Source organism: Maniola hyperantus, chromosome 1, assembly GCF_902806685.2.
Source record: "Maniola hyperantus chromosome 1, iAphHyp1.2, whole genome shotgun sequence".
Taxonomy (NCBI): Eukaryota; Metazoa; Arthropoda; class Insecta; order Lepidoptera; family Nymphalidae; genus Maniola; species Maniola hyperantus.
This window is the reverse complement of record NC_048536.1, coordinates 1,136,411-1,164,192: the sequence shown is the minus strand read 5'-3', so window position 1 is coordinate 1,164,192 and position 27,782 is coordinate 1,136,411. Positions and strand designations below refer to the sequence as shown.

The 27,782-nt window shown below is 39.6% G+C and overlaps 2 protein-coding genes across 2 annotated transcripts in view; one reads left to right on the top strand and one right to left on the bottom strand.

Annotated features, from left to right (window-relative positions):
- The window catches only part of EMC5 (ER membrane protein complex subunit 5), a 216,113-nt gene that overhangs the window by 147,514 nt on the left and 40,817 nt on the right, over positions 1–27,782 (bottom strand). The window lies entirely within an intron of this gene.
- LOC117984625 (lysosome-associated membrane glycoprotein 1-like) lies at positions 32–26,309 on the top strand. Its single transcript, XM_034971248.2, has 6 exons — positions 32–225; positions 1,471–1,848; positions 17,899–18,123; positions 19,705–19,890; positions 23,135–23,280; positions 24,303–26,309. The coding sequence occupies exons 1-5, from the start codon at positions 168–170 to the stop codon at positions 23,275–23,277; spliced, it is 990 nt and encodes a 329-aa protein (XP_034827139.1). The 5' UTR covers positions 32–167; the 3' UTR covers positions 23,278–23,280; positions 24,303–26,309.

Below are 27,782 nucleotides of genomic sequence, written 5' to 3'. Positions count from 1 at the left end.
TTCAAGAACTGTTCTGGTAACACCGTTCAGCAGCTGTCTCCACTCATAAAAAAACCATTGACATTTCTCGTCAAATCTTACAAAATCATTTTATTTGCAACGTATTAGTGAGATTGTTCGCGAATCCACGCTAATTTACAATTTAATCGCATTTTCTCTATCTCAAAATGGCACGGTTAAGGTTTTATTTACTCGCGGCAGTGGTTTGCAGTTTAACGGTACTCGGTAAGTACGAACTTTGAAAGATAAAGTTGAAATAGTTAAAACATCATCAATCCCCTTTGTTAGGTACTTATCAGCTAAGCTACCGTTTTATCAACTTTGTATTTGCATAACAAAGATCTTCGTCAACACGTGAACAGAAAATGGTAGCCATCAAATCTTGTAGCTACGTCTAAATGTAATATTCAAACTTCAATACCCTCTTTGCTATGAAAAAAACTTACCTACCTACCTACTGAGAGATTGATGAGTACAATGTTGATATCATTCGTCAATAAAGGCGGTCAAAAGTTACTTTGTTTCAACTAAAAAGTCAAATGGCATTAAAAATCATTCCATAACTTGCTTACTTGTCAAACTTGCACTCAAATTCTAGATTTATTTATTACTAATGATCATTTTTATAATATGGGCAGTGATGATACTCGCAACATGGTCAGTGTGGATTTAGGTTTATTGAAAACCCCGTGGGAATACTTATTTTAATTTAAAACTGTTAATCCTTGTGACTTTTGGGTGCCAGTCTTGAGCATAGTTTGTCTGCGTCGATTTAGGGTTTTAAAGTAGTGGGAACTCTTTAATTTTCCGGTATCAAAAGTAGCCTATGTCCTTCCCCGAGATGCAAGCTATCTCTGTACCAAATTTCATCAAATTTGGTTAAATGGATGGGCGGTGAAAAGTTAGCAGGCAGGCAGACAGAGAGACAGTCGGATAGACAGACACACTTTCGCATATTAGTATGGAAGTATGGATTAAGTAACTCAATAGAATAATATACAGATAAGTACTCTAAATTCAATTTAGAGAAATGCTCTCTTATGCTCGCGGATTACACAAATTACAAACCCCTATTTCACCCACTTAGGGGATGAATTTTCGAAAATCTTTTCTTAGCAAAAGCCTACGTCATGATAGCTATCTGCATGCCCAATTTCAGCTTGATCTGTCCAGTAGTTTGAGCTGTGTGTTGATAAATCAGTCAGTCAGTCACCTTTTCCTTTTATATATTTAGATTTAGAATCAACACCTATTTCTCACTAATAAATCTATACTTAATATTATAAAGAGGTAATGTCGTTAAGTTTGTTTGTAGGGGGTAATCTCTGGAACTACAGAACCGATTTTGAAAATTCTTTCACCAATAGAAAGCTACATTATTCTTGAGTGACATAGGCTATATTATATACACGCGGGCGAAGCCGCGTGGATCAGCTAGTAAGTAATATGTTGTAATATCTTTGTCACCAGGTCAAGGCAAAGTGACAGATGTGTTGCCAGTAACAATCACAGTGCCCACGCCGAGCCCTACGGAGCCTAGCATAACCACAGAGAAAACCACTACGGTCATAACGACACCAGAATCTGTTACCAAGCATAAGACAACCACGACGGAGAAGCCAACTACCACTTCCACAACGTCAACTACGACGACTACACCTGCCCCTACCCCGGAACCTACCCCTACCCCTACCCCTACCCCAGCACCTACCCCTACCCCAGCCCCAGGACCAGTACCTGCCCCTAAACAAGGAAAATGGAAGTGGGTGGACAGCAAGAATGTGACCTGCATAGTCATCGAATTTGCAGCACAGCTGAACGTCACTTACACCAAGGCTGCGAATTCCTGTAAGTTCTTTAAAACATCTGATCATTATCATCATGATCAACCTATCGCTGACGCACTACTGAGCATGAGTCTCCTCTCAGAATCAGACGGACTATAGTCCACCATGCTGCCCAAGTGCAAATTGACAGACTTCACAATGCTTTGAGTGCATAAATTAGAGCCTCAATAGCTTAACAGGTAAAGGAGTGGACTGAAAACCAAAAGGTCGACGGTTCAAACCCCGCCCGTTGCACTATTGTCCTACCTACTCCTAGCACAAGCTTGACGCTTAATTGGAGAGGAAAGGGGAATATGAGTCATTTAACATAGCTAATATTCTTTATAATTAAACCCCCAACTTCCCGAAAATGAGGGTGAAGTCTTAACCACTAGGGCTAGGCTATCACAGCCTAAACATCTAATACTTTTCGTAAAACACATTGTGAATTGAGAATTTTCTCCTTTTTTGGAAATCGGTTAAACCTAACTATTAAAAGAGCATAAGATGCAAAAAATGAAGTCGCCATATTTTTTGTTTTTGTGCAACTGCTGTCAGTCGAGTTAGGTAGTGACTAGCTCTTTCAAGATTAAGTAATCAACATTAAAAACTAGTACCTATTTATTCTGTATTTTGCTGTAACTAGGAGGTCAGTCAGGAGCTAGTCATCAAACACTAAAAAAACTGTATATTTTTGCGCCTTCATTGAAATGATGCGGGTAATATCTATATCTATTCCGTTATCCTGTCGCAAGGACAAATAGTATAGTTATTATAAGCAAACAAAAAAACAGGCCAAGTGCGAGTCAGGCTCACGCAATTAGGGTTCCGTACTGCAGTCGTATTTTTTCGACATTTTGCATGATAATTCAAAAACTATGAAAATGCATAAAAATAAATAAAAATCTGTTTTAGAAAGCACAGGTGAAGCCCTTTCATATTATGATACCCCATTTTATATAGTTATCTTACTTCGAACGTTAAAAATACTGATTTTTAGTTCATGACCACAAATTAATTTTTTTTGTGTGATGTAACCACAAATTCACGGTTTTCAGATTTTTCCCCTAATGTCTGCTATAAGACCTACCTACCTACCAAATTTCATGATTCTAGGTCAACGGGAAGTACCCTCTAGGTTTCTTGACAGACCGACAGACAGACAGACAACAAAGTGATCCTATAAGGGTTCCGTTTTTCCTTTTGAGGTACGGAACCCTAAAAATGATTTATTTAATATCAGAGCTAATAGATAATGGTATTTAAAACAATAATAATTATAAATTATTCTCAATTGTGGTAAGAAAAAGTAGTTTATTGTGTTTCAGATTAGTTTATACATGAACATTAATAAAGGTTCTTTCTTTTTCTTCTTCTTCTTCTTCTTCCTTCCGGCTCTTAGTCCATTACAATTGATAAAATATATGGAGCTCCAAAACAAATTCCTTCATTTTATTCTTCTCCTTGTTATTTCGGTTATACTCATGTTTTGGCCGTCAGCCATTTTGTATTGATTTTCTTGCTATTATGCTCTGGCTCAAGCGAAATACTAACACCATATAAGTAATGTGGCGAATTACTGTGCCGGAAATATGTATGTTTATGTTGTAGTCCAAAACTGAAAGGGCATCATGGTCGTCCTAGACAATCCTCACAAATGCTGAGAGTAAACCTTTAATCCCATTTGCACTCGAAAGAGTGCATAATGCAAACAGCGTTTTGTGATACCATCATACCTATTTTGATACTGGTCTGGACCGATCGGAGGCTTCGGCCGTGGCTAGTTGCCACCCTACCGGCAAGAACGCGCTGCCAAGCGAAGCTAAAAGCGTTGATAGCTTAGTGATTAAGCTATCGGTCTATTATTCTATTCTAATCGGGAGGTCGGGGGTTCGATCCTGGGTACGTGCTTTAAACTTTCGGAGTTATGTGCGGTCTTCTTCTTCACTCTGGGCTGGTTTCCGCACTTAAACGTTTCTGTCTGTTGTGCGTAGTTATGTGCGTTTTAAAAGCAAATAAATATCACTTGCTTTAACGGTGAAGAAAAACATCGCGAGGAACCTGCATGTCTACGAGTTGTCCAATTCCAGAATTATGTATTTTTATGTGTTTAAGACTCGTTCAAAATACTTAATAGGTACTTACTTTGAGCCTCAATAGCTCAACCGGTATAGGAGTGGACTGAAAACCGAAAGGTCGACGGTTCAAACCCCGCCCGTTGCACTATTGTCGTACCTACTCCTAGCACAAGCCTGACGCTTAATTGGAGAGGAAAGGGGAATATTTGTCATTTAACATGGCTAATATTCTTTATAAAAAAAAAAAAACTTAATATACCTACGCATATAGGTACTATTGTATATATACTTTAGGCTAGCATATAATATTTTGTGCTTAGCATAGATAATCAAATAAAATGCAATGTTAACTATAGGCTAGGCTCCAGACTATAAGACCTACCTACCTGCCAAATTTCATGATTCTAGGTCAACGGGAAGTACCCTGTAGGTTTCTTTACAGACAGACATGTCTGTCGACAACAAAGTGATCCTATAAGGGTTCCGTTTTTCCTTTTGAGGTACGGAACCCTAAAAAACATAACTATACCCAATAGTCGAGAAAATTGACCCCTCCCGGAAGTAAATCTGCAGATTTGGATCTCGACGAAAACAAATTATGTTATTGCAGTCAGTGCGACTTTGTTCCAATGACCGTGGTTGTCTCACCCGACTGGTATTATACCAGTTTTTATTTACATACGAGTTTAAATATTATTAGGTATAATTAACATTGCGTTATGTAAATTTTTTGAATTGATATTTTGGAAACGAATGCTGTTGACATTTTCTGCAATAGATAGAAGAATTTGTTTATAGCCTCATCCCCCTACCATATTCTGTTATAGACTAGCTTTTGCCTGCGACTTCGTCCACGGTACATACCTAGTACATGATTTATAGCTTATATGTTACTTCTGGATAAAGTAGCTTTCAAATGGTGAAAGAATTATTAAAATTGGTTCAGTAGTTTCAGAGTATATCGATTACAAAACAAAACATTTGAATCTTTCCTCTTTTAATAGTATTGTGTAGAATCTATGCAATACTACTATTAAATTTTTTTTTACAAAAACTTAGTTTAATTAGCTTTAGCTGCGCGAATCGTCTAGACTTTATATTTTTATGGGACTCCACAATGGCACCTCATTGGCACCGACCCCAAAAAATATTATTATGGAACTATATTAACTCTTGTATACATAATATATTCGGTAATAAATTAAATTATTTTTCAATTTTTAGTGTTTGTGTAACGAAGTCGGTTTTTATTTTTTTTGTAAAAAATTTTTATTTCACAATTTTTAGTGGCCCCATGGAATTATGCTATGACTGGTTAAAAGTCTACTGTTTACTAAGCTATTACACTGATCGCGAGCAATTTACTCTTATCCGTTGAGGAGTTCCAGTATCTATCTTCGAAGATGTTCATCAGATCTTCACCAAATTGAAATGGGACCAACTTTGAAGTATACCCTTTCAAACAAAAAAAGAATTTTCAAAATCGGTCTAGGCGTTTTCGAGTAATCGGGGAACATACATAAAAAAAAAAAAGATTCCGACGAATTGAGAACCTCCTCCTTTTTTTGAAGTCGGTTAAAAAGAGGAAAGACTATCTATACTATAGATAGTCCATCGCCTACCATACGTGTATTAAAAATAGAACTTTATGTTGTTGTTGGATGGATGTTTTTTTAGTTTGTTTTAGTTTCAAAGTACCTACCACTTTTGTAAGGACCCTAATGGGTAGTTTTAAAAGGTTGAATCAAAATACACAAAAACACACAAAAAGAACACACTTTTTGCTATCAAATAATAACATATCAATAAAGAATCTCGTAACAACATATTGTTATGCTACTTGTTACCAGTGGCCCTACCGCGTTTGTTTGACAGCTACAATGTCACGATCGCAATCATCTCTGATTGGTTAATGTTCGCTCACTATTGGCTACAATGCATTGTTGCAACAAGAATGGCACAAATTCAGCCAATCAGAACAATTGAGATTGTAATAATGATTGATGCAGGTTTTAGACAATCGCCCTACTGGTTCCTTATTGATTAGATTATTTCCATGGTTAAAATAATACTAGGTACCTACTATTTTTCTTTATGCAATAGCTAAATTAATACCTACAGTTATCTCCGCTTCCGATATTATCGATAATCAAAAACAACACATCGAGTGACAATAAAGATCGTCTAAAATCGAGCAAATCTGTAGGCACCTTAAGAAAGGATTTTATAGAAATTGTACCCGAGCGAAGTCAGCTAATGTATCATCAGAATATCCTGTTGGTTTACTTTACACGATTATGTTTGTCGCATATTCTCATTACCGTTACAATGTATCTCATTTCACGTACTTAATACCTAATCATTTGCGGAATAAATAGTGATAAAATTAAATGTAACGCCCATTGGGAAGTACGAGTGACTCACATTATACAGAGAGAGAGCCAGCGCGTGCCAGACCTTTGTTATTGTATAAAAGCTGAAAGTTTCTCTGCGTATTGTATTGCATCAGCGACTATGAAATTTGAACCATGGTGGCTTTGGGAGATAACAGGTATGGTGTAAAAAAATCTTACGTCTAAGCAAAAAGTTTTTTTTATATTACGCCCTTTAAGGTGTCTGGCAGGAGGTTGCCACGATACTAAGTGTCTGGCAATGCATGACGTGATTTCTAATACTATTCCGTAGAAAATGAAAAAAATTACTTTATACTTTGACGTGAAATTTTTTACACCTTTATTACCTGTTATCTCCCAAAGCAACTATGATGCAAACTTCATAGTTGATGATCGTTCCTAGATGTATTGGAACAATAAAACAGAAACAGAGAAACTTTCAGCTTTTATAAAATAACAAAGGTCTGGCACGCGCTGACTCTTAGCCCATTAGTAGTTCTTTGAAACTGGTCGCTGGGCTCGCGATCAGGTTTAACAACATCATAAATACTATCTGTCCCGGCTTACTCACGTGTGTAGTCGACGTTAGCCCGACTAGTTTCGAACCCATACGGGGTCCTTTTTCAAGGGAGTCCGTCCGCGCCCGCGCCGCGGTTTTGACTGCGGGACGCACGTGCCGCTGCCCGTAGAGCCCGTTGTGAGGGTGGCTGGGGTGGGGGGGGAGACAGCTGCCGATCGTCTCCCGACAGTTCCTGCTGTTCTTCATCACTGGAACCGTCACCGAAATCCAGGCACGCGGAGCTAATGGTGTCCCGTCCCACGACTGATGCCCTTGTCTTAGCGTCAAAAAGCGGTTTCCACGCTGAGGGTAGCATCCATCCATTGTCACGATTGAAATTCGGGTGGCGACTAATTTCGATCGCTTCCCGTATCTTCCGCGGTACTAGAAACTTTTCCCGGGACAACACGGAAACCTTGTCGAATCGTATGTAGTGCGTCGTACCCGAATTCTGGATATGTTCTGCTATTGCTGACCCATTGGTGTCTACATTTTTGACGCTGCGTATGTGTTCCATCACTCTCGTCTGGATGTTCCAGATAGCAATAGCAGAACATATCCAGAATTCGGGTACGACGCACTACATACGATTCGACAAGGTTTCCGTGTTGTCCCGGGAAAAGTTTCTAGTACCGCGGAAGATACGGGAAGCGATCGAAATTAGTCGCCACCCGAATTTCAATCGTGACAATGGATGGATGCTACCCTCAGCGTGGAAACCGCTTTTTGACGCTAAGACAAGGGCATCAGTCGTGGGACGGGACACCATTAGCTCCGCGTGCCTGGATTTCGGTGACGGTTCCAGTGATGAAGAACAGCAGGAACTGTCGGGAGACGATCGGCAGCTGTCTCCCCCCCCCACCCCAGCCACCCTCACAACGGGCTCTACGGGCAGCGGCACGTGCGTCCCGCAGTCAAAACCGCGGCGCGGGCGCGGACGGACTCCCTTGAAAAAGGACCCCGTATGGGTTCGAAACTAGTCGGGCTAACGTCGACTACACACGTGAGTAAGCCGGGACAGATAGTATTTATAATGGAAATCACTCACGGTAGTTTAACAACATCGTCACACTCCGCCTGACCGACCAGCGCTAAAGCCTGACTCATACAGAGAGCGGGACAGTATCGAGTTTAGGTTAAGGCGCCATCTCCACGGGCGAGAGAGTCTTGCCATGCCACCAAATTCGATACAACTCTTATATACCAACTAGCTTATGCTCGCAGCTTCGTCGGCGTGGACTACACAAATTTCAAACCCCCTTTTCACCCCCTTAGGGGTTGAATTTTTAAAAATCCTCTCTTAGCGGATGCCTACGTCATATTAGCTATCTGCATGTCAAATTTCAGCTCGATCCGTCCAGTAGTTTGAGCTGTGCGTTGATAGATCAGTTAGTCAGTCAGTCAGTCACATTTTCCGTTTGTACATTTAGAAGAAGATCTCCACAGGGCGATACTATCGCTGACGATAGTAAATCGGACACGTTGCGATGGTCCCTCGCTCGTGAAGATGGCGCCTAAAGGGCCTAAATAAAACGTGTGCGTAATCCCAGCAAAATAATGTTGAATTTCAGGATTTGAGTTGGATAGATTTTTAGTGCGTAACGTCGTGTAATTGTGCGTGAAAGTTTTAAATTTGTGCGTCCAACCAATAAGTAGATATTCGAAAAAAACGCGTTTTGCCAGGAATACGTCATCCCAGCTACACATTTTTTTCCCAATGGACGTACGAGAAAAAAAATAGGTCCATGAATTAGTGCGTTTTAAGAGGTAAATGTGCGTGCTAAAATTAAATTTGTGCGTCATAACACTTCGAAGATATTCAGTTTTTTGCTGGGATGACGTTTAACCATTTCTTATATCTCTTAAACGGTTAAACGTATAGACGTGATTTTTTTTACACATATTACTATGAATTTGAGATGTGGATCTACAGAAAAATGCTAAAGATAACCTGGAACAGCTTTACACCTAACACTAAGGTACTGAAAATGGTCCACAAAGACAGAGAACTCATGTCCACTATCATGCGAAGGAAGATCGCTTTCTTTGGGCATTTACAAAGAGGAGCCCAATTCTCATTTCCGAGATTAGTTTTGGAAGGAAGGATTGAGGGCAAAAGGGCTCCAGGTCGCCAAAGACGCAAATGGTTGGACGATATAAGGGGGTGGACAGGGCTTAGTTACCCAAAGTTGAAAGAGGCGGCTTTAAATAGAGAAGCTTTTCGCATGATGACCTCCAAACTTCGTTTTGAAGAAGGCACGCGATGATGATGATGACTATGAATTTGTGCGTAATATTTGTAAAAACAGAATTTAAAAAAAATTACCGTTCAGTTTTTATAATTAAAAAATAAAATAACGTTATTAGGTCCTAGTACTTTAAATATGACCTCTAAAGATAAACTTATACCGTTGATTTGTCCCTTATAACGGCTCACAGTATCTTATCAAGTTTCATTGGAGTATTTTAAGTATTTATTGATTTATGAAGAAAATTACTACGACAGGACTACGATATTTTTCGACATTTAATTGGTCGAGTATTTTATGAGTTGGCTAATTAAAATTTCTACCAATAATTAGTGCGTCAGCTCATTTATCCATCTGCAAAAATATAGCCCAATACACAGATAAATTATAGAAATATAATCAAAAAACCTATAAGATGCGCAATACAATGATAAACCGACAAAGTTTGAATAGCCACAAAAAAGCGACCGTGTCATATATCGTGCTAACCTTCCAAAATTGATAGTATTGTGCCATTTCTTTTCTGGGACATGTGCGCACAAAATTATTAAGCTTTTTATTAATCATACTATAATATTATAAATGCGTGCATTATTATAAAGTATGTTTGTTTGTTGGTTTGTCCTTCCATCACACCGCAACAGAGTTACAGATTGACGTGATTTTTGCATAAGTGACCCGTTACATTTATTCCGAAATATTAGAGTTCCCACGGGATTTTAACAAACAAAAGCAAACAGTCCTATTGTCTGGTCACAAGCCATAATTAAACAATATAGTTTTCTGGAAACTGTTAAACTAAGCCACCCGTTCGTCTTCAAAACACGGCAATAAAACTGAATTTTAAAACTAATAGGTACCTACCAAAGGTTCCGACCACAGCCATCTTTACTTACAAGCCATGCTATTAAGTTTGGCAACGTCGCAATTAGGATCCGCCGTGAATCTGTGGCATAAACCGATAGAGCTACAAGTGTACTAGTGGACAGCTTTCTATAGGCTGTATCTAGTTATATTTACAAACACTATGCACCTACTTACATTACAAATACATAAAATCATTAGTTTTTGAAATTACGTATTGACCACATACAGCCCATTTACTTAATGTAAGGCAGTACCTAGTAGGTATGTCTTTCGTAAGAAGGTAGGAACTTAAAACTTGTTTGAAACTTTGAAGATCTACCTACTATTTCACTAAAATAAAACATAAATGAGGGTTAATAGATATTTTATTTCCTATTATAATTAGACTTAACAGTTATTTTATTTCCTGTCCTTTGTGATTGTCCTTTTCTTGGGCTTGCTGATGTAGTTCTTGACGACGCTCGCTGTTTATACAGCTGTTCCCTTTTAGAGGGATCCATCCTAGATGTTTTTTCGCACGTAACTTAGGTAACGCAAATTCTTAGGTAGGTTAGGGAAAATATGGGGCACTGCACCAGCTACTAGTTGATTCAACGTGATTTATCTCCATTTCTAGATTTTTTTACTATTTTGTTACTGTTGATTATTTTTATTGTTATGTTAATATGACAAATTATGTTAATACAATAATTTTAGATTACCTACTTAATTTACAATCGGTATTCAGTCAGAATATTGATCAACTAAAACTTAGAAAATAAAAAATATATTGAACTGTTCTGTTGTTTTAATTTTCACTAACTATTATGTACGTACCTGTACTTAAGTGCGAAAAAAGTAATGGTACAATACTATCAATTTTGGAAGGTTAGCACGATATATGACACGGTCGCTTTTTTGTGGCTATTCAAATTTTGTCGGTTTATCATTGTATTGCGCATCTTATAGGTTTTTGATTATATCTCTATAATTTATCTGTGTATTGGGCTATATTTTTGCAGATGGATAAATGAGCTGACGCACTAATTATTGGTAAAAATTTTAATTAGCCAACTCATAAAAAACTCGACCAATTAAATGTCTAAAAATATCGTGTCCTGTCGTAGTAATTTTCTTCATAATTCAATAAATACTTAAAATACTCCAATGAAACTTGATAAGATACTGTGGGCCGTTATAAGGGACAAATCAACGGTATAAGTTTATCTTTAGAGGTCATATTTAAAGTACTAGGACCTAATAACGTTATTTTATTTTTTAATTATAAAAACTGAACGGTAATCTTTTTTTAAATTCTGTTTTTACAAACATTACGCACAAATTCATAGCAACATGTGTAAAAAAAATCACATCTATACGTTTAACCGTTTAAGAGATATAAGAAATGGTTAAACGTCATCCCAGCAAAAAACTGAATATCTTCGAAGTGTTATGACGCACAAATTTAATTTTAGCACGCACATTTACCTCTTAAAACGCACTAATTCATGGACCTATTTTTTTTCTCGTACGTCCATTGGGAAAAAAATGTGTAGCTGGGATGACGTATTCCTGGCAGAACGCGTTTTTTTCGAATATCTACTTATTGGTTGGACGCACAAATTTAAAACTTTCACGCACAATTACACGACGTTACGCACTAAAAATCTATCCAACTCAAATCCAGAAATTCGACATTATTTTGCTGGGATTACGCACACAAATAAAACGCGATGCGACGCCCGATCCAAAAAATCTGGGGGAGCTCGCACGACGCTTCGCAAAAGGAATAGATTCGCATACAGTTTGATGTTACTTCAATAACACAAGTGCAACACGCTTTTTGCCATCTGTGGCACTAGACAAATCCTCAATTACAAAAAATACGTCAAGTACCTATTGTTCACGATCCGTGAATGAATAGTTTGGTTGGTTGTTCGAAACCAATACCACATTCTACCGAAACACTCGCAGGTGCAAGACTTGAGTTGTATTTTTCTGACGCCAACTGTTCACGTGATGCAGTTTCAGCATCGCAGTTCCCGCCTCGCGTTGTGTTTGTCTCGGCCTTAACAGTCCAATGCAAATGTCCGTGTACAATGCACCCCGCATACCTACAGGTAGAGTTGAAGGTCGGGGACTTTACCGCTGCTGTATTGCCGACCTCTCATTGGCTCATACTCTAGCTTCGCTTCCAGCCGAGAATCACTAGCGCTAAGTATATTTATTACATCATCATCATCATGGTCATCATCATCATCATCATCATCATCATCATCATCATCATCATCATCATCATCATCATCATCATCATCATCATCATCATCATCATCATCAACCGATAGACGTCCACTGCTGGACATAGGTGATACTTCCACACGCCACGTTCTTGCGCCGCCTGAATCCAGCGGCTCTCTGCGACTCATCTGATGTCGTCCGTCCACCTAGTGGGGGGGTCTTCCAACACTGCGTCTTCCGGTGCGAGGTCGCCATTCCAGCACCTTGAATTGTATGGGAAGTATTTATCTACTTGGGTGAAATTTTTAATCAATAGCCCAAATCCGATTTTCATGGATTTAACTTGAAAAGTTTCGGATTTTCATACAAACATTCATCTCCCATTTAACCACCTTAAGGGGTGGTATCTCCAATATCCTTTCTTAGTTGAGTGTATACCTACTTCATGAAAGGAACCTATTGTCAAAATGAACCTATTGTCAAAATTTCTAGTTTCTAGCCCCAGCAGCTTAGTAGGTATGTGATAGTTAAGTCAGTTAGTCAGTCAGCCACAAGTCACAACCTTGCGGCCAAGGTTTGGCTTAAATCAACCAACCTTGGCTTATGGATGTGAATTATTGAAACCATATAAGTTTAATTTTCTTTGAAACGCCCTAACATGTTGGCTTCCTCCCAAGTTGGCGTTATTCATAAGTTTAAAGTCACTTCGTAAAAAACTGATATCATGAAAACTACAATGAATATAGGTCAGAAGTGGGGTAAGGATCCCCAATTTATTAAGATGAAAAGCCTCGATAGCTCAACGGTTAAAGGAGCGGACTGAAAACCGAAAGGTCGCCGGTTCAAATCCCACCCGTTGCACTATCGTCGTGCCTACTCCTAGCGCAAGCTTTACGCTTAATTGGAGGGGAAAGGGGAATATTAGTCACCAATTAACTGGGCTAATATTCTATTAAAAAAAAATTGGGGTCTTCACAGTCGATGTGCAAGTTTTGTAAGTACATCGTATTTCCCATTACTGAGGGTCAAGATCCTTGCCAAGGATTTGCTCCCGTACGATGTTTCTTTAACATCCAACCAACGCAAGGGGCTTCTTCCAAGGGCCGCGACCTGGCCTCATCAAATTTTTCTCCTGTTAAACATTTTTTCTACGGGTTAGGGCCGGTCATGATCATGGTTGTCTGGTGGAAGGCTTCGGCCGTGGCTAGTTACCACCCTACCGGCAAAGCCGTGCCGCCAAGTGATTTAGCGTTTCGGTACGGATACCATGTAGAAACCAAAGGGGTTCGGGTTTAGTACCATACCCCTTCCAGGTTAGCCCGTTTCCATCTTAGACTGCATCATCACTTACCACCAGGTGAGATTGCAGTAAAGGACTAACTTGTATCTGAATAAATAAATAAAAAAAAACCGCTCAAGTGCGAGTCAAGGATCGCGCAACGAAGGTTCCGTACTACAGTCGTATTTTTTCGACATTTTGCACGATAATTCAAAAACTATGATGCATAAAAATAAATAAAAATCTGATTTCGAATGTACAGGTGAAGACCTTTCATATGATACCCCACTTGATATAGTTGTCTTACTTCGAAAATTGAAAATACTTATTAGTTTATGACCGCAATTTAATTTTTTTGTGTGGTTTAACCACAAATTTACGGTTTTCAGATTTTTCCCCAAATGTCTGCTATAAGACCTACCTACCTGCTAAATTTCATGATTCTAGGTCAACGGGAAGTACCCTGTAGGTTTCTTGACAGACGACAGACAGACAGACAACAAAGTCCGGAATCCTATAAGGGTTCCGTTTTTCCTTCTGAGGTACGGAACCCTAAAAAACCTGAGACAATATAAAATATTACAATAAATAAAAGATGATCTTAAAAATTGTGATGCATCATCACTTACCACCAGGTGAGATTGCAGTCAAGGACTAACTTGTATCTGAATAAACAAATTTTGTTTCAATAACCTCCTGTCACTTTCCTAGCACGGTTAGAGACAGATCATTTTAAAACAGATAAAGGAAACAGGAACGACGCCATCAATTGGACAATTTGTCCTGTAGTTATGTTTTCGAGCGGCGAATTTATCCCCTGGTAAAGTCACCTTCATGTTTTTGAAGTAAATCTTAGGTACAACTTGAGAGATTGCTGGACAGTGAATCAGCTGGCTGTTCTCGGAAAAGCTGGATCAGACATTTTCTGGGTTCCGTACCGTAAGTCTATTTGAATAAAAAAGATTTTTATTTTATTTTATTTTTTATTTTTATTTTTATTAGGTACTTAAAAACGCATAAGTTAGAGGTGCGTGGCCGGGATCGAACCCCCTACCTCCGATTAGGAGGCGGTCGTCCTAACGACTAGGTTATCACATCTTTTAAATTTTTTAAACAGTAGAGCCAATAAATTAGCATCGTAGCTAATATTGTCCGTCTGTTGCAACGCGGCCGCGATCCGTCATGCCGTCTGTCTGCAGCGCCAGATAGCCGCTAATTAGCGTCTGACGTCTACATTATCGCGCCGGGGTGTCCGTTAACACGTCTGATGTGACGTTGTCTGTTGAATTTTGATATTTTAACTATTTAGATGCTATTAAGTAAAATATTGCTCCATCGTGCCTTGATTATTCAGTTTCATAAGTTGATGTTTTGTACCTCGTAAGGAAAAACGGGACCCTTATAGGATCACTTTGTTGTCTGTCTGTCTGTCTTGTCTGTCAAGAAACCTACAGGGTACTTCCCGGTGACCTAGAATCATGAAATTTGGCAGGTAGGTAGGTGGGTCTTATAGCTGGCTTTAGGGGAAAAACCGGGAAAACCGTGAATTTAGGGTTAGATCACACAAAAAAAAATTATTTTCAATATACGAAGTAAGATAACTATATCAAGTGGGGTATCATATGAATAGGCTTTACCTGTGCATTCTAAAACAGATTTTTATTTATTTTTATGCATCATAGTTTTTGAATAATCGTGAAAAATGTCGTAAAAATACGACTGTAGTACGGAACCCTCAGTGTGTGAGCCTGACTCGCACTTGGCTGGTTTTTTTTATTCAGATACAAGTTAGCCCTCGACTGCAATCTCATCTGGTGGTAAGTGACGATGCAGTCTAAGATCGAAGCGGGCTAACCTGGAAGGGGTATAGCAGTTTTTAATAAACCTATGCCTCTTTCGTTTCTACACGGCATCGTACCGGAACACTAAATCGCTTGGCGGCACAGCTTTGCCGGTAGGGTGGTAACTAGCCACGGCCAGACCAGACCAGAAATTTAGAAATTATAAAATTTCTAATCCCTGCCAGGAATCGAACCCAGGACCTCCCACTAATAAGACCACAGCACTTACCACTGCGCCAGGGAGGTCGTCGAATTATTACGATCTCAGTCGATATTAGTTAATTACTACTCTGGTTCTTCTACGGATCTCTTCATATCCGACTTGGGTGAAGAGTTTTTAAGAGACCTGGAATTATTACTGTGTTAGATTAAAAGTGCTGTTTACATCACTACAGTAGCAGAACAGCGCTGGTTGCTGGACTGAAATTTTACAGGAATAATGTGAAACTATAGTCTAGTCTTGAAGATGTTAAATGTAGGTCATATTTTTAGAGAGTGCACCTAACAACGCCACTCGGCGTCAACTCTCAACTCGGGTTTCAGTAAATATTTACACGGAACAAAGCATAAGTTTTGTAACATTGACTATTTTTCAAAAGGTTTTCGCTTGACTAATGCTTTTTTAGTAACGATTTGGTGTAGGTATCTATTATATGACGGAACAGTAACAAATTGTAGTAGATTCAAGTATAGTAATGATTCCTTTCTCTTTACAAAATAGTTTTTGCTTTAGTTAAAAACCTAGATAGAAAAAAATCATTAGTCAGAACGTATGAACATTGCCTAAGAACTCTTGCCAGACCTAAACTAGGAGATTCTAGGTTTGTCCGCAACTTTTTGTGGATTTAAATTTTCCAAAAATTCTGTAGGAATTTTTTGTCAATTATTATAGTGACTACATTAACTCTTGTATAGGTACATAAAATATTCGGTAAATTATTTTTTACGTTTTAGTGGTTGTGGTAAGGTATTGAAGTAGATTGTTATTTATTTTTGTATTTTTTTTATTCTTTATCAGTTGTTGGATTTGTAACATGATGATATTCAGAATTGAATTACCTTAAAACGAAACTTGTTTTTTTTTAAAGAATATTAGCCATGTTAAATGACTAATATTCCCTTTTCCTCTCCAACTAAGCATCAAGCTTGTGCTAGGATTAGGTACGACAATAGTGCAACGAGCGGGGTTTGAACCGTATATACTGTTTTTATCATAATATTGTTATAATATTTTATTTCCAAGGACAGGAGTCACAGTTAGTGTCAACAAAATGATGGTGAAACGTGATCAAAGCGAGCTATGCATTTATGAGTCACCGTACACGCCTCATATAGATTGTGGACAGTTATTTAGCATCGGTGTCGATGCAGTTAGTTACCTAGCACGAACACCTACATGTAACGAGTTAGTTTTTAGGGTTCCGTACCCGAAGGTCAGTCAGTCCTTCGTATGAGTTATTCGATGCATTAGTTTTAAGCGATTTATTAACCGACTTCCAAAAAGGACGTCGTTCTCAATTCGGCCCGTTTTTTTTAATGTATGTACACAGATTTTTTCGTGGATTCAGGACCGATTTGCAATTTTTTTTTGACGGACAATAAGTACCCCGAGGACTATCCTTGACCCTCGTTTGTGCAAGCCTCAAGTGTCACAAAGTTATAAAGTTCGCTGTTGGAGCTCGTTGCATGTAGCTTGGCAGTTATGCAATGTTCCATCAAAGTAATTGCGATCTCACGTTCCTAGCCGCCATTGTAGTAGGTATTTAGGTAACAAATATCGTTACCTCGTCGGTCGCCCTCTTCCAAACTATTCATTATAACCATAGTCATTTATTAGCTCGAATACAATGTATCTCAGTTTTTTAGGGGACATTATTTTTAGACCACTTTTTATCGGTAAAAATCTTTCATACTTATCATAAAATAACTAGCCATGTGCGTGTGAGAATCAGAACACGCATAAAGTAGGGTTACACTGGATTTTCAGAAAACCTAAATCTAGTTTGTAATAGGTGTTAGTGGGGACTAGTATGTAGTTATTTAGGCTGCTAAATATATTAAAATCTTCCGCTTGATGCATTTTGTTGTTGATGCATAATGTTGGCCGAGATGACCAACCCTTAGATTATAACATGTGATGTGTGGCACAATTTACAAAAATAAACATGTCTTCTTTCTTTCTACTTGACGATTGACGACGTTTTGATTTGACGACCTCCCTGGCGCAGTGGTGAGCGCTGTGGTCTTATTAGTGGGAGGTCCCGGGTTCGATTCCTGGCAGGGGTTTGGAATTTTATAATTTCTAAATTTCTGGTCTGGTCTGGTGGGAGGCTTCGGCCGTGGCTAGTTACCACCCTACTGGCAAGGCCGTGCCGCCAAGCGATTTAGCGTTCCGGTACGATGCCGTGTAGAAACCAAAGGGGTATGGGTTTAATAAAAAAGCTGCCATACCCCTTCCAGGTTAGCCCGCTATCATCTTAGACTGCATCTTCACTTACCACCAGGTGAGATTGCAGTCAAGGGTTAACTTGTACCTGAATAAAAAAAAAAAAAAAAAAACTTTCTAAAATCTTTTTCCATTGTCTACAGCTCTGCAGTACTTCGTGCTGAACGTGCCAACGGACGCCAAGCCTGTCGACGGCAACTGCAACGGCACGGAGCAATGGCTGAACCTGAGCTGGCCGGCGACGAACGTGACTGCTAACGGCACCTTCAACAACATGGTTCTGTTCTTCCACCAGAACCAGACCACCAAGATGTACTCGCTCAAGTACTTGAACATCTCTCTGTCACCGGAAATGTTCCCGAACAGCTGTGAGTCCATATATCCTCTATACTAAGCTATTAACAGCGGGGCGATTGTCTAAAACCTGCATCAATCATTATTACAATCTCAATTGTTCTGATTGGCTGAATTTGTGCGATTCTTGTTGCAACAATGAGCAACAATGCACTGTGGCCAATAGTGAGCGAGCCTTAACCAATCAGAGATGATTGCGATCGTGACATTATAGCTGTCAAACAACCGCAGTAGAGCGGCTGACTGACATATCAACGGCACGGAACAATGGCTGAATCTGAGCGGCGAAGAACATTTTTTTTTTTGGAAAACAAACAGCTATACATTTTACATAATTTTAACCTTAGTCTAGATAATTCCAGTAAGCTAGTAAAGTTTTCACAACAAAGCAGATTTATAATTACTGGTACATATCCCGATCGTGTAGACATACTTGTGGGAGTGTCGATGCCAAAAGAGTTCCCATTGTCATGGAAAGAGTGACTTGCCAATAAAAAATAAAAAAAAGATTCCGACGAATTGAGAACCTCCTCCTTTTTTTGAAGTCGGTTAAATGAAAATATTTATTTTACTCAATATTTTTTAAACTTTTACAAGTATTTTTGAATCGTCAGATGCATCTACCACTGGTCCGGAATGCAATGACATGCGTGGCTGTCCCTCAGTATGGAAGATTCGCATCCCTATCGCAATACCCAAAAACACCTACAAACTCCTAAAAGGCCGGCAACGCATCGGCGGCTCCTCTGGTGCTGCAAATGTTCATGGGCGGCGGTAATCACTTAACATCAAGTGACCCGCCTGCTCGTTTGCTCGCTATATCTATAAAAAAACCAGCTTAGGCATAGCTTAGGACAACTATACTATTGGAGATGGCCGCAATGGCCGATTTAATTACTACTACAAACTAATTCTGGCCGAGCATGTGTCATTTAGCTGCGTCGCAACTCGCAGCAAAGGTAGATGGACACATTGTCTCATTCCAAACCTGGAGAAATGGACAAATAGACAACATGGCCGACTGTCTTACCGACTGACGCAGCTTCTAACAGGGGACGGGGTCTTCATGGACTTCCTCGTACGCATTGGTAAAAGACAAGATGCTAGATGTTTTTACTGCAGCGAAGTTGATGATGCGATGCACACAATATTTGCATGTGCAAACTGGGAAAAAGAGAGAAGAGAGATTGTCAGTAGAATGGGAGACATAACAGTAGAAAATCTAATAGAAAAAATGCTGGAAAATGAGAAAAACTGGACAGCTATAACAGACTTTGCTGAAATAATAATGAAGGAAAAGGAAGACGAAGAAAAAAGAAGAGGAAAAGAGTAAAAGACAAGAATGTTGCTGTGTTGTAGGCTGAAAGGCGGGTACACGGTCAACAAGAAGACAGCAGGGGTTTTTAGCCGGTAAGAGTCCGGCTCTACCTACGGGTGTCCATGAGGATTTTCCCCTGCTGCATTAAAAAAAAAAAAAAAAAAACTCGCAGCATATATTCCCAGTCTATGTCCCGCGGTCATTATAATAAAAGGATGACATACACGGAGAATAATCATGCCAATTTAGTTTTTTATTTTCTTATAATTTGTTCCAGCGAACACGAAAGGACCAGTAGAATTCTGGCACGGCGTGGAATGGACTACGCCCCTCGCTACCTCGTACCGTTGTGCGACGCCCACGCAAATTAACATGACGTCAGACATGTCCGCCGCGACCCTGACGCTCGCGCAGCTCCAGGAGGAGGCCTTCCGGACCTCGCACGACGAGACCTTCAGTGCTGGTGAGTGGAACATCTCCACAGCTTGAAGGAGTTCAGTCAGGAGTCCTCCAGTGGAATGGACGACGCCCCTCGCTACCTCGTACCGTTGTGCGACGCCCACGCAAATTAACATGACGTCAGACATGTCCGCCGCGACCCTGACGCTCTCGCAGCTCCAGGAGGAGGCCTTCCGGACCTCGCACGACGAGACCTTCAGTGCTGGTAAGTGGAACATCTCCACAGCTTGAAGGAGTTCAGTCAGGAGTCCTCCAGTGGAATGGACGACGCCCCTCGCTACCTCGTACCGTTGTGCGACGCCCACGCAAATTAACATGACGTCAGACATGTCCGCCGCGACCCTGACGCTCGCGCAGCTCCAGGAGGAGGCCTTCCGGACCTCGCACGACGAGACCTTCAGTGCTGGTGAGTGGAACATCTCCACAGCTTGAAGGAGTTCAGTCAGGAGTCCTCCAGTGGAATGGACGACGCCCCTCGCTACCTCGTACCGTTGTGCGACGCCCACGCAAATTAACATGACGTCAGACATGTCCGCCGCGACCCTGACGCTCTCGCAGCTCCAGGAGGAGGCCTTCCGGACCTCGCACGACGAGACCTTCAGTGCTGGTAAGTGGAACATCTCCACAGCTTGAAGGAGTTCAGTCAGGAGTCCTCCAGTGGAATGGACGACGCCCCTCGCTACCTCGTACCGTTGTGCGACGCCCACGCAAATTAACATGACGTCAGACATGTCCGCCGCGACCCTGACGCTCGCGCAGCTCCAGGAGGAGGCCTTCCGGACCTCGCACGACGAGACCTTCAGTGCTGGTGAGTGGAACATCTCCACAGCTTGAAGGAGTTCAGTCAGGAGTCCTCCAGTGGAATGGACGACGCCCCTCGCTACCTCGTACCGTTGTGCGACGCCCACGCAAATTAACATGACGTCAGACATGTCCGCCGCGACCCTGACGCTCTCGCAGCTCCAGGAGGAGGCCTTCCGGACCTCGCACGACGAGACCTTCAGTGCTGGTGAGTGGAACATCTCCACAGCTTGAAGGAGTTCAGTTAAAAAAGTTGCAATTTTTGTCCAAATTTTTTTGGGGAGCAGCCCAAGCAAAAGATTCTACATGACATCTGATAACTCCAAAAATCTCGTAGTCTTTACTGTTTTACAATTTTTTTTGTTTCAAATTCAAGTTTTAGAAGTTGTGTGGTGGTGTCGTCTTGTTAGCTTGGTACCTTGCTTTTCCTGCATGTTTAGCAGTGCATATCGCATGCGGCACGTTGTATCACACAGATTGTCTGTTTTGGCGGATTATAGCTCGTTTTTCCTGGTACATTATGGACTCCCGCAAAGCAACGCCTGCTTCTATCCAACTTCATCATCATCATCAGCCTGTGGACGTCCACTGTTGGACATAGGCCTTCCCTAAAGAGCGCCACCACACCCGATCCTCAGCCTTCCTCATCCAGCCATTTCCCGCCAGCCTCTTTATATCGGTCCATCGTGCTGGAGGGCGTCCCACACTACGCTTGCTTAAACGCGGTCTCCACTCAAGGACTTTCCGGCTCCAACGGCCATTGCCACTACGACAGGCATGACCTGCCCACTGCCACTTCAGCTTGCTAATAGTTTGGGCTATGTCAGTGACCTATTTGGGCTATGTCAGTGACCTATTCGGGCTTTGTCTATCCAACTTACTGGACTACATTAGTATTTTCATTGCCAGTGCGGTGATAACGATTCACGCAAAGTGGCCCCGTAGGCCTTATCGCTTATTGTGAGCGCCTGCTCCGATAAGCGCATAGTAATACAACTTACTCATAACATGGACTGTTATTGATTACTGCGTGTGTAGTTTATTATTAGTAAACATGCATAAATATGTATGTTGTGATTGTAAAACTACTGAGCACTAAGCGTGAGATCTATAGAGCGCACTCTGACTTAGCTTAGACTTAAGACAGAGTTAAAACGAGACATTGCTATATCTCTCACATAAATCTGTCTTGTTTTAACTCTGTCTTAAGTCTAAGCAAAGTCAGAGTGCGCTCTATAGATTTCACCCTGAGTCTGCGGCCCAGGTTGGAGCGGGAGGACAGCGGGCACAATGCACATTGCATGCCGCTCGGCACCCCTTCTCGTTTAGAACACGTCCGCGCGTCCTCCTTACAATTTCTTGGAGGCTGGAACCAAAACGGTAGCAAAAGCTTCGCCTTATGATAATACTACCTAAACAAAATCCAATGTCAATAGCCTTATCTTGTAGTTTTAGTGAATTTGTATTTTTCAAACCCGCAATGCATAGCGTGCAAATCTCGGGTCAATGCCCCGCCTACGATGCGGCTTCACGCGGCATTGATTCCGAATGGCCTATTAACGGAATGTTCGTTAACCTCTAGCGTCAATCAGATGTTTTATTTACATACTTTTAAAAATACAAGATTTCTTAGTTTCGGTATCATATCAGTAATCATCAGTTCTATCGCCTGTCTTCTTTTTTGATACCGTTCTGGTTAAACCCTGTATGTATAACAGCTGAAAATCAGCGCTGTATGTTCTTGTGCAACAAGGCATACAGCATAATGCTGAGCTGGGACCCTTTTTTCGGGTTGTGCCACACAATATGACAGTTTGTTCCGGCGCTTCTTTTGCTTGTTCTCAGGTGGAAGAAGCGCCGGAATAACCAGCTCTTAGCTTAATAAATAAATAAATAAAATCATTTTATTTCAGGTTTGGGACCCATATAAAAACATGTTAAAATTAAAAATTAAAATGCGTATAAAAATATTTAGTTAAAATCATTTGAAAAAAATGAATAGTCATTTTGCGTTCGGGATCTGGTGTACCCTTAGCCAGTGTTTATAGAACACATTGTCAGGGGATACCTGAGCGACGACTTTGATCATTTTATTATTAGAATTACGGACGGTTTCCCAGAAACCCGCAATTCTATTTCGTATAACGGCGTAGTAGTCCGGGACTCCAGCGTCGGCAAACATGCCCGACGCGCTACAATACCTCGGCATTTTTAATAAAATGCGAAGGGCATCATTATATTGTACCCTGAGGATGTTAAAGGATCTTTTGGTGTAGTTGATCCATAATTGTGAAGTATAAAAACTCATACAATAAGCTTTAAACAACGTAACTTTAACATCCTCAGAGCACCGAAGCAGCACTTAAGTTGTGATGTGTGGCATAATTTGTATTAATAAACGTCTTCTTTTCTTTTCTTTCATTGTTTGACGTGCCATGTTGTTCTAGCTCGCGAATGCAGCGGCACAGACGTACCAGACGCGGTGCCGATAGCTGTGGGCTGCGCTCTGGGTGCTCTCGTGGTGGTGGTGCTGGTGGCCTACCTCGTGGCGCGCCGCCGCTCCGCCGCGCAGGGCTACCTCTCCATGTAAAAGGTAAAACCCTCTCCTCTTCACAGGGTCATTGCAGTTTTTTTTTAAGGTTCCGTACCTCAAAAGGAAAAACGGAACCCTTATAGGATCACTTTGTCTGTATGTCTGTCTGTCAAGAAACCTACAGGGTACTTCCCGTTGACCTAGAATCATGAAATTTGGCAAGTAGGTATATCTTATAGCTGACATTTGGGGAAAAATCTGAAAACCGTGAATTTGTGGTTACTTACACAAAAAAAAAAAATTGTGGTCACAAACTAAAAATTTGTATTTTCAATTTTCGAAGTAAGATAACTATATCAAGCGGGGTACCATATGAAAGGGCTTCACCTGTGCATTCTAAAACAGATTTTCATTTATTTTTATGCATCATAGTTTATGAATTATCGTGCAAAATGACGAAAAAATACGACAGTAGTACGGAACCCTCGTTCGAGCCTGACTCGCACTTGGCCGGTTTTTTTCTAATATTCCTTGAAGTACGAGGATGGTTCTTACGGAGAAAAAATTTAAAAAGGAGGTTGCCCGTGCTCTTTTGTGGCGTGTCGTGTCAAAACTTAAATTTCTTTTTTTTAAATGTGTTATTTTTTAACGATTATATTTTATTACGACTTTTTTCAATATCCACAATTACAGTTAGAATCGTAAACATGCATTTATTTTGAAGAAGTAGGTATTAATTAAATATTACCTCAATATCAGCAACATAAAAAAATAAGATTTCTTTATAACCAGGGTGAATAAATGGAAATCGTTTGCAGAATATAAAGAGTTAATTATTTGTCTACAAAATAAAATTAAAACCATGGTGTCATAATAATTATATTAGGGGGGGCCCAAAGCTCCTAAGAGAATGGGCAATCTCCAAACCTGAAAAAGAATCGACTGTTAGGCGGTACGAAGTTCGCCGGGGCAGCTAGTATAAAATAAAAATGAAATATTAAATATGCAATACTCATAAGTTTACTCACCTGCATTTACTTACATAGTTTATTGTTACTTACTATTTACTGTTTACTTTTCAGAAACGGATGAAGAAGGGTCAACGTACGTAGACAATTAGTGTAGGAGTATGAAAACATAAATATTATTTTCATTTCATCGCATTTATATACAATACAATAGTCATACATTCGCGTCATCCTGTATTTTGTAGGTTTGCTCAAAACTTTTATGTTGGCCACACTGTATGTATTAAAAACTTGACATTTTATTAATTTTATATCAAAAACATCAACATTTCTGGGGTCTCCTATTATCGACAGTCTTACTGTACGCTTAGTATAAGATGTTACTTCTCACCAACAGTGATAGTATTTGAGAGTCGATACACTTTAGCGTTAAAGTAAAATGGCCCTTAACGGCCTTAGTTTTAATGCTCAAGTTTGTACATATATTTACAGCCAGAAACAGAAACGGTGCGAAATTAAAATCAATGGTACTGAATGGACTTTAAATCAAGCAGCTTTAGGTCCATTTTACTTTGAAGTTATTTAGTTTCGACTCTCGAATACTATCAAAATTGGTGAGAAGTAAAATCTCATACTTAGGGCACTGGTAACTTTCGTACAGTACTGGAAATTCTGGTTCTTACCGGTACAAACCGGTTTGCACCGGTAAAAACTGCATATATGGAACGGTAATGGAATACATACGGTATTACTGAAATATCTCACGATTAGTAAGACTTCGAGGTAGATATTTGGGTGTTATAAACATGCAGAAATAGTTATACCTACTATCAATTATATTTATGATCTGTCGATAGTTTATTAGCAACGTTGTTATTTGTCGAAAATTGTACGATCTCTTTTGAACGTTGCTAAGTAACTTATCGGTAGATTACGATGGATTGATTTATAAATTTTCTGCTGTTAGTGAACCCCTACTTGTTCTTTTTTATATATTTTTTTATTTGTGTCAAAAAACAGTAAAGAGAAAAAGAGAACAATAGTGGACAGGAAAGCACTTATCTCTATGAGAGATCTCTACCAGTGACCCTTGGCAGTTGGTTATAAAGGGAGTAGAATAGTTTTCTTTATTCACTAGTACTTCTTTGATGATCTTTTCTTTATTGTCTGTCAGTCCGTACCTAATCCTATCCAGTATTTAGAACATTTCAAACTTTCATTCTTACAAACTTCGGATGTGTATTGTTATACGTAAAAGTGAACATTTTTTAATTACAATAATATAATTCTGTAAAGATTATAATAATGCATGTTCTGTTTGCGATTTTTTTTTCTTGTAAGACGAACTATACTCTATCTATAGAAGTTAATATGGGGCTCTCTCTGTTACGTATTCCCATATAAATGACAAGGACAAAAAAGTCAGTGGGCATTAACCATTTTAAGTGATCAACCAATCACAAACGAACCTATGTTTTCCGTGAATAGAGTAGTACGGAAAACATGGGCTCGTTTGTGATTGGTTGGTCACTCAAATTGGTTAACGCCCACTGACTTTTTTGTCTTTGTCATTTATATGGGATTGCGTAACAGAGAGAGGCTTATATTATGAACTTCTCTGCGTAGATGGAGTACAGTATGCTCGGTTTGCTATTTTTTTTTCTTGTAAGACAAACTAAATTCATTTACTTATCACTTCATATAATACGTTATACTAAAAAATATTTGATGGAAACTCGGCCTGAAGGATTCTATAGAGTTCCTTATTAATAATTTTTAAAAAAAAACTATTGTGTGGCGTAATAAGTAAATATCGCAAATGAAAAAAAATCTCGATTCGCTTTTTAGGATTCCGTATTAAATTTAAGACTAAATACGTGTATATCAATAAAAAGATGAAAAAAATATATATAGTAGAGTTATTTAGTAATTTTAGAAAACCAGAGAGGGATAATTTTATTTCAATTAAAATATTAATTAATACATTTCTGAACTTGAAAATTTAGTTTTATGCTTGCCTCGTATTTATTGTATTATTTTGAATTTCCAAAGATTACAAATCCAATTCGAATTGTGCGTGTTGTTATACTTGAGTATAATAAACGAATTAATTCATTTTTATTCATTTGTTTGAATCATTTTAACCTATTTCATCCTTTAGCTAAAAAGCCGTTAACTGCAAAAAAATATTTTTTGAGTTATCGCCAAATAACATGGTATTTTCCAAAACTAATGTTTCTAGAAAAGAATACTTATTAGGACCAAACTAAAAACCTTGGTTCTTATTTAATTATTTTTTATAAGATACCACTAGGCATCGTCAAGGTCATAGTCAAAATTACACGGACTCGTACGAAGCGATTTGCCGTCTCGTTTCTAATTCGAACCGCTATGGAACTCCTTTTCGCAATTTTTCCCCTCCACTTTTAATGGGGTATCTACCTTTAAGACGAGTGAATAGGAGAATCTTCTAGGCAAGCGCGCTCCATCTTAGGCATCATCACTTGCCACCAAGTCGGATTGCAGTCAAGTGCTTGTCTTTCTGCTCGCGTCGGTCCCTCAATTTTAAGGATCGTGGCTCCCTCGAGATACCTTCACGATGTTGCACCATTTTTTATAGAGCCTCGATAGCTCAACGGTTAAAAGAGCGGACTGAAAACTGAAAGGTCGCCGGTTTAAATCCCATTGTCGTACCTACTGCCATACCCCTTCCAGGTTAGCTCGCTTCGATCTTAGACTGCATCGTCACTTACCACCAGGTGAGATTGCAGTCAAGGGCTAACTTGTATCAGAAAAAAAAAAAAAAAAAACTTGGCACAAGCTCGTTTAATTGGAGAGGAAAGGGGAATATTAGTCAGCAATTAACTTGGCTTCTTTAAAAAAAAGAATCCCTGTTGGAGGCCGTATGGAAGGCATTGCAGAAGGGTGTGTCGAACGCTTGTATCTGGTCGGACCAACGTCTCGAGCTTCGTCCGCGAGGGATAAAGTGCTTGTCTTTAAACGAGATGGACAAAATTTGCGACAGGCTGAACTATGCCTATCATGAACTTAATGCCACGACTGCAAAACATCATGCGACTTTTTTTTTCTTAAAATAGAAGATTTTTACTATTAAATGGCAGATACATTATCATCTCTGTACATTCTGGGGCACGCCTCCATACAATTTTTGTCCAGATATATCATCTCTGTACATTTATTAAATGGCAGATATTTTTGTCCATCTTTAAAAAAATGCAGTTAGGTAACGGCTTTTTGGTTAAAGGCCGGCAGAATTTTAATTTCATGTGAACGATTTGATACAGCGCTGAGTCTAGCTCAAAGAGTTGCAGTAGGTACTAGGTAGGTATTTATAAACATTTGCAAGCCGAGTCACTGGAATTTAAAGTACGTGACGATGAGTCGCGGATATTATCTATAATCAAATTTCATTTAAGCGTCGGTTAGACTGACGCTCATGATCATGACTCATACGTACGTATTGTAGTTTGGAATTGGTACCTACTTCTACCAATATATTATTATGTGGAAAAAATCTTTGATATATTTTTGATGACAGTTCGACCCAAATTACTACATTTAAACTCCCATAAA